Here is a 12,276-nt window from a genome sequence, read left to right as displayed (position 1 = left end):
AAATAAGCTCACGATCCGATTGTACCCGTCAGTATTAATGTTGCCGTCGGTCCTGCTGGGTTGAGGGTTTCCCCCGCAAAGTCCTGTGATCGGTGTCCGGTGTGCAAAGCCGCGAACAAGCCCTTTCCCGTAGCTGCAGCGAGGGTGCTGCGTTTCGGAGCTGAGGGAGGGAGCAGGACGGTTTGCGCTGAGCTTTCTGTTCTGGGGCCTTCGTAGTCCGCTGTCCTGCAGCGAGTCTCCCAAAGGATGGCAGGATGATTCCTGCTTCGGGGTTCCTGGCGGCTCTGGGTACTCCATCCGTCTCCACAGGCACTGTACTGGGAGGGAAGCGTGTGCTTTTTCTTAGCATACTAGCTTACAGTGGTATGGCACGGCGCTGCCTCTCGGCAAACTCGTCCCGGCAAAGGAGGCAGAGAAGCAACAATGTGAAGAGGTGTATATTATGAAGTACACAAGTAAAGGTACAGCCCTGTAATGCTAACCACATTCACGTACATCTTGGAAAGTTAAATAGCATGTGTATTTAATGTTCCAAAGATGATGTTTCATAGCAAGCCCTGGTACGTTATTTCTCTGGTAGAATTAAATATTACATTTTATATTTTATATTTTACAGTGCGAAGAGCAGAGATTCTTATTAAGGCCCAGCTCTACCAAAAGTTCATCATAAGCAGGATCATTCCAGCATAGCTCTGAAGTAGGGGAGATGGTGATTAACATCTAATTCATCCATTTGCATCTCATGATAATCGGGTTGCTCCTTTTGCAAATATTTTTACCTTGGTTTTTGGCAAAAATGCACTTAATCACTTGTCAGTGTTTCCACTTTTGAGTAACGAGGCCTTGTCCGGCCCACACTGAGCCTCTATTGCCAAGGGCTCTGAAAGAAAAAAGGCAACTAGCAATCAAATCAAGTTTGATAAACACATTTCTCTGTGTTTCTGGCTTTAGCTGCAATATTAATTCCTGGGGTTTTTTTGTTTCCTGCTTTCTCTTCCATTCACTTCTTCTCCAGGCTCAGACCAAAACCCCCAAAATAAAACACTTCTGATGTTCTCCTTCAGCTTGCTCTTACCTGCATATCTGTGACCCCACTCAGAGGAGACCTTTTCTCACAACAAATACAGTTATAAACGAGACAGGGTTTTAATGGGATCCTTCAGTGAGATGAGGCGACTTGTCTAAGCCTAAGTAGGTCCAGCACTCACATGCACTTTGAGTCTCCATGATATTCCTCTACCACTATTCCAACCTGACTGTTCCCACAGATGTATGCAGGGAAGACATGTTTGATCACAGTCTAGCTAGAGGAATAAAATACATATTCATCAGCTAAAACCTCTTCTGTTTAATTTTGACCTCAGTGAAAATGATTATCCAAGAAAACAGAGTCATGAACATTAACAATAATTCTCATCTCAGTTATGAGAAATATAATTTGTAAATGATTAGTGGAGAAAAGATTCTTAGAAAATTTATGATAATGTTCTTTATTATAATACTTCATATTATAAATTGTACTATTCTTTCTCTTTATTACATTTATATTGAAGCCTCTTTCCTTTTCTTTGTCACAAAGAGTTAAAAATCTGTAAGAGAATTTAAGAGCCTTTCAGTAATTTGGCACATCAGTTTTAGCTCAGCTATTATCTAGCTGCATCAAGATATTAATGTAGTCATCTCTCTTTAGTCTCAATGAATTGCTATAAAAATGTCAAACAATTAGATTATATTGGCCAACATAGCCCTGTTTGATTAAGTACAGATGTAGGCCATGTCCCTTGAATCATACTGATGAAGAAGCAGAAAGGCTTGTAGAACTCCAGTGCAAATTTATTTCAATATACATACCATTTAGGTTTCTAATGTCAGTACTTGCAATACTAATAACCAAAAAATGCTAAATAGGTATTTTCAGATGGAATAAAAGTCAATGTCATTCAGGACAAATACTAATGAACTCTGTCGGAGGAGAAAAAAAAATACCTATAAAAATAGCACAGAAGCCAGTATGCTGGTACAAACATAGATGCTGCTCCATTGCACAGTTATGACTAGACCAAAGGAGCAAAATGAACATCTTTCTTACTTATGGGAATAGTACTGCTTAAATTCTGTCTCTGCCTGGACCAGAAAATAGAACACATAATTTTGTGTCAGGAAAACAACCAATGTATTTGGTAGAGATATCTGGTTACAAATGTTTCAGTGTTGGCTGCTATGTCATTTTGGAAGTCAGTAAGACAGTGGACTTCCCTTTTTCTGCAGGGTGTGCTCTGAGTAGGCATGTGTGAACATGAGTAAACTTCCATTTGCTAAGATAAGCTACTGAGTAGCCAGTAAGTAGGATAAGAAGTCTGAGTACCTGCAACTGGAGTAGGGCTGTGAACGTCCAAGGTTTGTATGTTTGGGTGCTGGCAACTGGGGAGATTACGTACTGCATAGACTGAGAAAGAGTAACTGAGCCCTGATCTGAGTCACATTTCTGGGTTCCAGGGAGAAGCTCACCAGCAGGAATAGCTAGGAGAAAGAGATCAGGCAAGAATGTGTAATGGAATACAATAGCAAGATTCAAAATGACTTAGCTAAAGTAAAATGACAGGAGAAAACATTTCCACTTACTTTTGCAAGACATAACAGTAGTGGCTGCTGTATATGACAATAAAAGTACCAGTTTACATTTCGTAGATATTGTGACTGATGTTCTAGCAGGGCACTAACACAGGTAGGAAAAACTGAATCTGCTTGCTTCCTTGAAAAATCATTTCAACGGCACTCTGCCTCAGGTAGTGATGAAGGCTGTCCAGGACTGGGAATCTGGGAAGTATTACTGTGCCGGACATGGATAACTGTCTGTGTGGAAAAGATGGCAGTGTTCTCTCCAAACCCTTTCTGAACTGAGTCATTGCATTTTTTTATGCGGATATCACTGATTTGGTAGGTGAGAGGTCCTACAAGAGCCAAGACATTTTGTTCTAGCTTTTTATTAATTATTAGTCAATGATGAAGACAGTATGTTTAGATATTTCTTATGACTTCTAAGTGACATTAGGGTCCTCATACAGTGACCATGTACTGGAATAGTTTTTCCTCTATTAAATACTATGCCAATATCATGCTTATTGTTATATGCACTTTAGCTGTTACCTCACTATCGATTAACCAAATTATTACAGATAGCCATCTACATACCTCAGCTGTAGCATACTTCATGCTCATTTATCTTATATTCTGTAAACAACTTCAAGAGCTACAAGTCCAGATAAATTCTGAGGACATGACAGAACTGCAAATATTTTTGGAAACCTATTCTTTTCTTCTAACAGAAACTCTTAGTTAATTCTCTGACAGTGTATTGACAGGTAATTAATAAGTATCTGTCACATCAGTAGAAGAACAGACTGTTTCTGGCTGCTTCGAGAATGCTGAGAACTTCAGCAGACAAGCTCATTAATACTAGAACAAGGGTCAAGATGTCTGCTCTCAGCAGACTAAATGTTTTCATCACAAACTTTTTTCCCCCCAATGTTCCTTTTGCCTTCTATATTATTGCAGATTACAGCTGTCACTGTTCTCTCATCAAGTTCACTTTGTACTTACAAGCTTCTTCTCTATGCCATCCATAGCAGTTTTCCAAATGAACACTTCTAGCCTACGGTATGAAACCATTTTCCCTTGCTGATCGATTGTGATCATACCTTCATTGTGCTAATCAAAACAAATTGTGAGCAGTGATCTGTCTCTTACATTCTTGGCATTAAAGAGAAGACAGGGAACAGCAGTGTGGGCACTGTCACTGTGATGTGATTAGTAAGTACCATCTCGTACCCCATCAGATAATAAAACACCCATAATATATAATATTTTCATAAGGGAGTCAGTACAGCTTATGATTGTCCAGGAAAATTACTAGCTGCACTTTTGCAAAACCAAGTTTTGGACATTTTTTTTGCTGCAACTCTCCCTGCAGTGTAGCTACTATTGACTTCTTTCACAATTGACATACTTGTGCAAAATGAAGGAAAAAAAAAATTTAAAAAGAATTTGAGACAATAATGGACCTGATTCAGTTTACTTCAGTGCTCTTATCTGTAGCTTATCTCAGTGCACCTGTAGCATGGAAAGGTTGTTATGTCACTCTTGAATTATCGAATTGTTGAATATGGGTACAGTAGGCCCATAAAAACAGAAGTCTAAACCATCCATTCTGGTAAGAAACTTGTGATAGTAACTTTACTTCCTTTAAAAAATCGAAAAGGCTAGAGGGAAATACAGAACATTATAAAATACATTTTGAGATGTATGTTCAGAAAATAAACACAAACTCCCAATTAGTGCAGCCCCTGTTGGAGGTTTCTGGAAAAGCTGTTCATCTTTGTGGCCATCTAGTTTCTCCTGATAATTTCAAATGGTAAATGTCAAGTATGAGACCATCAAGAAAAGTGATGGGTCTTGAACATTCAGTTGTAGGAAAGAATGTAGTACCAGAGCTCAGTACTGATCTTGCTTTCAGTTTCACCTTGCCAGTTTTCACCCTCTTCTGCCATCATGTGTCAGGCTGAAGCATTATATGAAGTAAAGGAAAACTAAATCGCAGTAGTAATTCAGTGATAAAAAAATATGTCCCTAAATATTTCCTGTAGTAATGGACACCGCCACCAAACTGAAAAGCTAAGTGAAAAGAGAGGGATGTTATACCAAACTGAAAAGCTAAGTGAAAAGAGAGGGATGTTATATTTGAAAATTTTCAGAAAGCTAGTCAAATGTATATCATTTCTATTAATAACATCTTTAGTTGCTGATGGTGACACAAAACACTAAGGCTTAAGCTTATGATTATTGAGGATTATTTCCATTTTAATTTCTTGTATCTTCTTAGCCTAAGATATAGGCCTTTACTTCTGAAAGGGGCCTTTGTTTTGTTGGCTTTAACTGTATTGAACTTAACATTGACTTAGTATATGTATACTCTCTTGACAGTGGAAGAATACATTCCATGGTAGATGTACTACTGTGATTACAAAGTTTATTTTAATATCTTTAAAAATATACATATATATAATAATAGATAGCAAGATTCATATTTCAGAGAATATTATAATTGATGTTTTACATAACAGCAACATTGCTAACATATCATACTACTTTTTTGTAAAAATGGGATTAAGTGATCTAAAATTATTCCTCACGCTGTAAGTCTTAGGCAACCCTCTGGAAAGCTGCAATTTATTAAAACTGTTTCCTCTCTTCTTATACTTAAATGAAGACTTTTGTGACTACTGCTTTTGAAAATGGTACCTACTAGGTTCATGAAAGACCACCCGTGTTCTGCTCTCACTGACAGAGAAATACTCTATCCACTCATTACCTGAGTAATGACTCGGGTCTTCCACAGACTGGTAAATATTTCAGGGCACATAAGCATGCCTTCAGTTTTAATGTGACCACATTCTTAAAATCCATGCTAGTAACTGTCATTGTATCCACATAAAGACACTTCAATTAGAGGCATGAATTAATACCCAAGAGGTATTTTAAAAAGCTCTTCCTCGTGGCTTTACAGCCATTGAGCTGGTCTTTCATCCACGATATATAGAGGAAGAGATTTTTATTCACATAGGATGGTTGGCTCCCCTCTGACATCCCATTCCTGGATACCTTTCAGTTCAGACAGGTTGCCAAAGCAGGGGTCAGAAGGCTTAGCGGGTTGTAAAGTCATTAAATTAGTGTTCAAATTCAGACAAATGGGCTTAAATAGTCATGGGAATGTATCTTTGCAACAATCTCAAATCTGCTCTCTTTTCCCTGCCTACAAATAGCCATAGCCATCAGGTGCTAAGTTTTGGCATCTGCTCTACCGCATCCCTTTGCAGAGTGGGGAGACAGACTTACTGAGAGGACCAGCTCTCCTAGCTTTGGAGAGAGTAGCACATGTGATGAGAAATCCTTGAATGATTGCTTATGGCAGTTTAATTTTAGAGTAGTTACAACAGGGACTAATGACAGAGCTGCTCTTCGTTTGTTGTTGTTTTATCATTTTGTAGCAAACTTGCTGCAGTTCTTCCCTGCAGACCATTTAGAACTACACACTTTTCTTGGACAGCTACCTACTACTCAAATTATGTTCTTGTCCTAGAATATTATCAATAAATTCACCATGGTTTTTTTTCTCCTCACATTTTTCAGATTACATAAATTTTAGCTGACCAATTCTTTTCATGCTCAGATATATTATGAAATGTCATTTCTGTTATAAAAGCTAATTGATAATGTGATTTGTTATGTTGCCAAGACATAATTCAGATAGTTATTTTAAAGCCGCTGATACATGGAATAGCACTAACTGTTTAATATTTCTTTTATGAATGGATACAGCGCAAAGGAACGATGTGATGGCATGTAGATGAAATATTTTCAGAAGCTTTTATTCTTGTTGTTTGGGCTTGTGCCAATGTCTTTCTAGTAGAGAGCTCATACGTCCTAAGCTGTATCTACTGTAATTTATTCCTCAGTCATTAGTAGGATTTTTTTTCCTCCAAGTTGCTGAACAATATATAATATTTTAAAAAGTAATAGCTCACAGTCAAATAAATGGAGAGCATTCTCTAGCGTACACCTCCAAAAAGCAGAAAAGTATTTTTTATTTAATAAAAATATTTTCAAATAATTTTTCTTTTTAATTTAATAACAATAATTTCTCTCTTAATATAATAAAAAGAATTTCTTGTTCTGGTGAGACCCCAGCTGGAGTACTGCATCCAGCTCTGGGAACCCCAGTACAAGAAAGACACAGAGCTGCTAGAGCAGGTCCAGGGGAGGGCCACAAAAATTGTCCGAGGGATGGAGCACCTCTCCTGTGAAGAAAGGCTGAGAGAGTTGGGGTTGTTCAGCCTGGAGAAGAGAAGACTCTGGGGAGACCTTATGGTGGCCTTTCGACATAGAAGGGGGTCTTACAAGAAAGACAAAGAGACTTTTACAAAGGCCTGTAGTGACAGGACAAGGGTTAATGGCTTTGAACTGGAAGAGGGTAGATTTAGAATAGATTATAAGGAAGAAGTTCTTCACTGTGAGGGTGGTGAGGCACTGGAGCAGGTTGCCCAGAGGCTGTGGATGCCCCATTGTTGGAAGTGTTCAAGGCCAGGTTGGATGGGGCTTGGAGCAACCTGGTCTAGTGGAAGGTGTCCCTGCCCATGGCAGGGGGATTGGAATGAGATGATCTCTAAGGTCTCTTTCAACCCAAACAATTCTGTGATTCTATGATTCTATTCATACAGTTTTAATACTAGGACTTGCCATTCTGAATTTGCTATTTGTATGTACTTAATGAATAGTTTAAAATAATCACATCAGCATTTCATCATTACTATTTCCATTGCAGTTCTTAGGGAGTACTCTTTCTGTACAAAATCTTGTATGAAATCAACAGTCTTAATTCCATTTTTGTACCTGCAGCTGGAAATTTTGGTCCAGTCATTTCATATTCAACGTTAAAGAATGAAGACCTTCAGTATGGCACCTTGTATGACTATGCTACTATTTAGATCTCCTTGAAGCCAAGGATTCTCTTGGGGATCTCATATATTAGGCTGCTACAAGATAAACATACACTTCTTTGCTGCACACAGATTTCTTTTGTTTTCATTGCCACCATCTGTTGGCTCACTCTGAGGGGAGATATCTTGCTATTGTTAGTCCAGATAATTTGCTTTGAAAGCACCTCACTGTTGTTTTGTTGGGGGGGGGAGCATATTTTGCACCTTAACTTGAACAGAGATGATGTTTACCCAGACCTTTGCACAGTCTGTTTCAAACCTGACTTGGTTTTCATTCCATCATCAGAGAAGATATCTAAGAACCTCTCTATTTTTTCTCTTTTGTTTTTTTTCACTCCCACTCTGTCCCCTAATTCTAGACTCCACCTGAGTAGGCGCTACCTTATAATTCTCAGTTGATGGTCAAATGATTCAACAATAAATGAAACGTTTCAATTTGGTCTGGTGAATATGCCCTAAACTATCTGTCATGTCCCATTTCTTGGTACAGAGTTGGCTGACTCTAAAATTTTTAAGTGAGAACTATTACATTTCTGCAAAAGCTTCTAAATTGCAGGAAATGTTTGTGTGTGTGACAAAGATGTAAATTTAGGACTTATTCAGCTTCTTAAATGCCAAGACTTGTTAGGCATATTACAGTGCATTTAAGTGGGGTCTTTTTATGTTTCCTAATTAAAACTCACGTTGTCCTCACAGAGGAGTCCTTCTGCCTAAACTTTAAGCTTTTAGTTGCTTATTCAAATTGGGTTCTGAAACAGAAATTTTATACAGCATTCCTTCTCAACCTTTCTTTGCTGAGTTCCCTTCATATTTACTGTCTTTAAAAGATAAGCATTCTGAACTCTAAAACTGTATCAGCTGAGCTGCTGAATCCTTCCTCTGCATACGAAGCAGGTTCTTCTTTGTTAAATTGTCATTGTAAATTTAAAAGAAATATAAAATATGTTAATTTGTCTATGCTCTTTTTCTTTTGAAATCATTCCAAATTCTACTATATATCTTTTCCTGAAGTGACTCTTTACTTTTGTACAATCATGTCACTGCATATTGCTACAAACATATAATGGAAAAGAAGATATTATTTCCAGTATTAATTCCTGAAGGAATGAACTAGATGTCTTCATATGTCGATGAATGCATATCCACTGTCACCTGAAGTCCAGTTTATCATCTACTCATGTAGTCCTACTACTATTAATGATTTTACTGACTGGTATTTAGCACTGTAATACAGAGAATACTCTCCTAATACCCCAGGCAATTTGGTTACGACTACACTTCATGGCCGTAACTCAATTATTTTTTAATGCCTCAGAAATGCCAATCAGACATATTATGTAATTATGCATGCCATCCACTTTTACTATACTTACCCAGCATACATTGCCCACTTGTAGGTATTCTGCCACAGCTTCTCTGATTAGTATTTCAAATAGCTTACTCTCAACAAGTAAAGCTTACATGTCTGAAGTTTCCTGGATAAGGCCATTAGTCTTTATCAATGCTTTCTGATAAAGTAGTGCTGTCAGACTGTAAAGAAATTTTTGGTCATACTCATTCATCTTTCTGACAGAGGTTGTTGCAATGTAGTTAGAGCTAAAGTATCAAATACAAATGGGAATATTTTGGGAGAAAAACCACTTTGGTAGATTAAGTTATTTCCATCAGTTTCATAAATAAAACCATAGTAGTAAATTATTGAATAAGCCCATTGTACCTGGACATCAGTGGTTTTTCTAACCTTTGCAATCTTGCAGTTTTTACCCTGGATTATTCTCACAGGACAACACTGTCATTTCTGAAGCATCAAAACTTTTCTGGACTTTACTATTTATGAAATTTCTTATCTCAAGAAAGTGGAAGTTAATACAAACTCATGAACACTGTCATGTAGCAGGGCAGAGAAGGCTTCATGACTCCCATTGAATACACTATTTTTCAAAGCCTTTTATGTTACAGAAAAAGAGACAGCACTAGAAAGATGGCATTCCAGGTGGAAAAAAGCCATTAACAGCAGGGAAATACAATTTCATAACAATGGATGTGTGGGAGAACGATGTGGAAATTAATCTAGGAAATAATTAAAGTTACAATATACTGGACATTTGCTATACTGAACAACAAGTGTGGACATTTGCTTCATTCAAGGGAAATTGCTTCTTCAAACTGAGAAATACTTGAGCTTCCCAAATACCATGCATGGGATTTTAAAAAAGCAGCTGTGTAATAATGATGCAATGAAAAGGTACGTGGTAAGACCTAAAAATAAACAAACAAATAAATGCAAGAACTTGGGGAAAGGGACTCATGCCAGTATCTGGTGAAACATGGCAAGTTCAGAGACTTGAAAATTTCAGGCTGGATAACTTAAGTACAGTCTATGATCTCTTCGTTACTTAATTTGTATTGTTACCAAAAGCCCAGATACATGCCATAAAAAATATATGTCCGGTGTCTAAATGAAGAAGAAAATTCTGTATAAAGGTAATAAAAATCATGCATGTTATGGAATGCAGTTTGGCAGAGCAGCTGCAGTTCATATAAGGTCATCTAATTAAATTGTGAGAGCAAGGGGGAAGGAAGGACAAATTTATATTCTATTGTGTGCATAAAAAAAGTATTTTACATGTCATGATTTTGTAATTATGGTCTATATAGCCCTATAACTCTTACCAGGTTCTAATTAACTATAGCACAGTAGGTAGCCAAGAACAGTATCTTTTCAGTGCCATTTTAATGCTCTATCAGGAACACAAAAAATGTATCACAGGAAACAGACATCACCATTTTACTGGAAAAAAAAAAGAGAGTCTTAAAATGGTTTTAGTTGCAATAATGATCAAAGGTTTGTATTTTCCATAAGTGCTAAATTATTTTACATTTATTTCTACTGTTATCACTACAAATAAAGTTTTAAAGTATGTATTTTAAAAATGCATTGCTGATTAACAGCATGTGACAAAATCTATATAGGTAATAATCTTATTTGGGATTTTGGAATAATTTAATATATCTTCACATGTTATTCAGAAAAACTATAGGAAAATAAAGAAAGCAAAACTTATTAAACATTTTATGTAATACTACCTTTTTTCCAAATTAAACAACAACTACCGCTATATAAAAAATTAAAATAATTTCACTCAGAATAAGGTGACTTGGTAAATTTTTCAGTTGTTCTGATAAATCTTCCTTCCATGTAAAAATAAAATACATCAAGGAAAAGTTTTTCCAAATGGAAGTACTGACAATGATACATTCCAATTCCGCTCATGCATCAATGCCCAAAAATACTAGCCTAATTTCCTTTAAGATGTGTTGGTACTCACCAAATTATTTTATGGGATTCACCAAGTTCAGAAAACCTTAGAGTACTAACTGAAACCTCTGAAATAAATGTTCTTTGATATTTTCCTGACACTTATTCTAAATCAAACTGTTTACATCTGAAACAGAAATCAGTCTATCAGCAAAACATAAATTTTCTTAAACTCATCTCTCCTTAGGCCATATAGAAATAAGTATCTGCCACACCTTTAAATGCAAAGTGTGCCCTATGCACAGTGTAGTGGTATTCTTAGTACAAAAAGTCTGACACAAATTACAGAATAATTATGTTGGGTAAACCATATAGCACACAATTAAAAAATGATGGATGAGTTGCAGGAAGATTTGAGAAAGTGTGAATGGTCTGTTCTTCTGCTTTGTCTCTAGGAGAGCTGTGAGCATCCGCTTCCACTACAAAAATATTTTTAAAACATTATTACATCATGTTAATGTAATTGCATATTGTTAATATAAAAATGCTTTAAGTGCAGTAATTTATCACATCTTCTCTTTGATTAATATTTGTGGTTCCTTTACATTCTTTTTATAATAACTGCCACTATATCCAAGAAGCATTTTCTGAAAAAAAACAGAAATCTAGGCAACATTTCTGATCTGAACTCTCTCTCACTCTTCAGTTCTATGACAGTGTAAGTTATAATTAAATTTTATTTTATTTACCATTGTTTTAAGAGGTAATTCCCATACAATGAAAAATATCTATGCAATTTTATAAACAGTATTTTAAAAGTTGTTTTACTCAAAAATCCTTCTCCCCTCTCCAACAAGATGCTAGGTTGAATTTCATATATATAGTGTGCCCTTTACAATACAGACTGTCTAATCACTGCATGTTCAATTTATGTTTTTGCAGTCTATAATACATACCATTTCTATTGTTCATGTCACGTTCCTGATGTAACTTTTCAGTCACACTACTTCATTTTATAACAGTTCAGTGGAGCGTAACTTTTAACTTTTGGTCAGCTATGACGAAGACTCCCCAAAATTTTATATATTTAAAATACAGGTACTCCAATTATAATATTGGATCAGTGGTCTTCCCACTCTCAATTCTTTTAAGAAGTGTCACAAAAATATGTCGTAGCTCATCCAAAAGATTTCACTTATACCTGTGACCTCCCATAGGTCTACCAGGTTCTAGTTGACATGCACTACCAGTCTTTCATACTAAGCTTTTTAATTCTTACTTTTAATAGAATCCCTTTCCCTGTGAATCTTATTCTTTTGAAGAATATGGACTGTCTGCCCAGTTGTTCTTCCAATGCTCAACAAATCTGGAAAGAAATGTTACTTTCTGTGAGTTTTTAATGAAAATTTTGAAAAACAAGAAATGTTAACCATACAGCCTGGTGTCTTCACATTTAAAACTTAA

General features: G+C 36.4%; 1 protein-coding gene across 1 annotated transcript in view; it reads right to left on the bottom strand.

The window, feature by feature from the left end:
* Positions 1-10,646: 10,646 nt before the first annotated feature.
* Positions 10,647-12,276, bottom strand: part of CFAP46 (cilia and flagella associated protein 46) — a 91,463-nt gene continuing 89,833 nt past the window's right edge. Inside the window, exons 59-60 of the mRNA XM_049811264.1 lie at positions 12,092-12,178; positions 10,647-11,291 (exon numbers count right to left, since the gene is read on the bottom strand). Coding sequence (XP_049667221.1) covers positions 11,155-11,291; positions 12,092-12,178 — 224 coding nt within the window. The 3' untranslated portion in view covers positions 10,647-11,154. The remainder of the gene's footprint in view (positions 11,292-12,091; positions 12,179-12,276) is intronic.

Source organism: Accipiter gentilis, chromosome 9, assembly GCF_929443795.1.
Source record: "Accipiter gentilis chromosome 9, bAccGen1.1, whole genome shotgun sequence".
NCBI lineage: Eukaryota > Metazoa > Chordata > Aves > Accipitriformes > Accipitridae > Astur > Astur gentilis.
The sequence above is the reverse complement of the archived record's forward strand: the minus strand, read 5'-3'. Positions and strand labels throughout refer to the sequence as shown.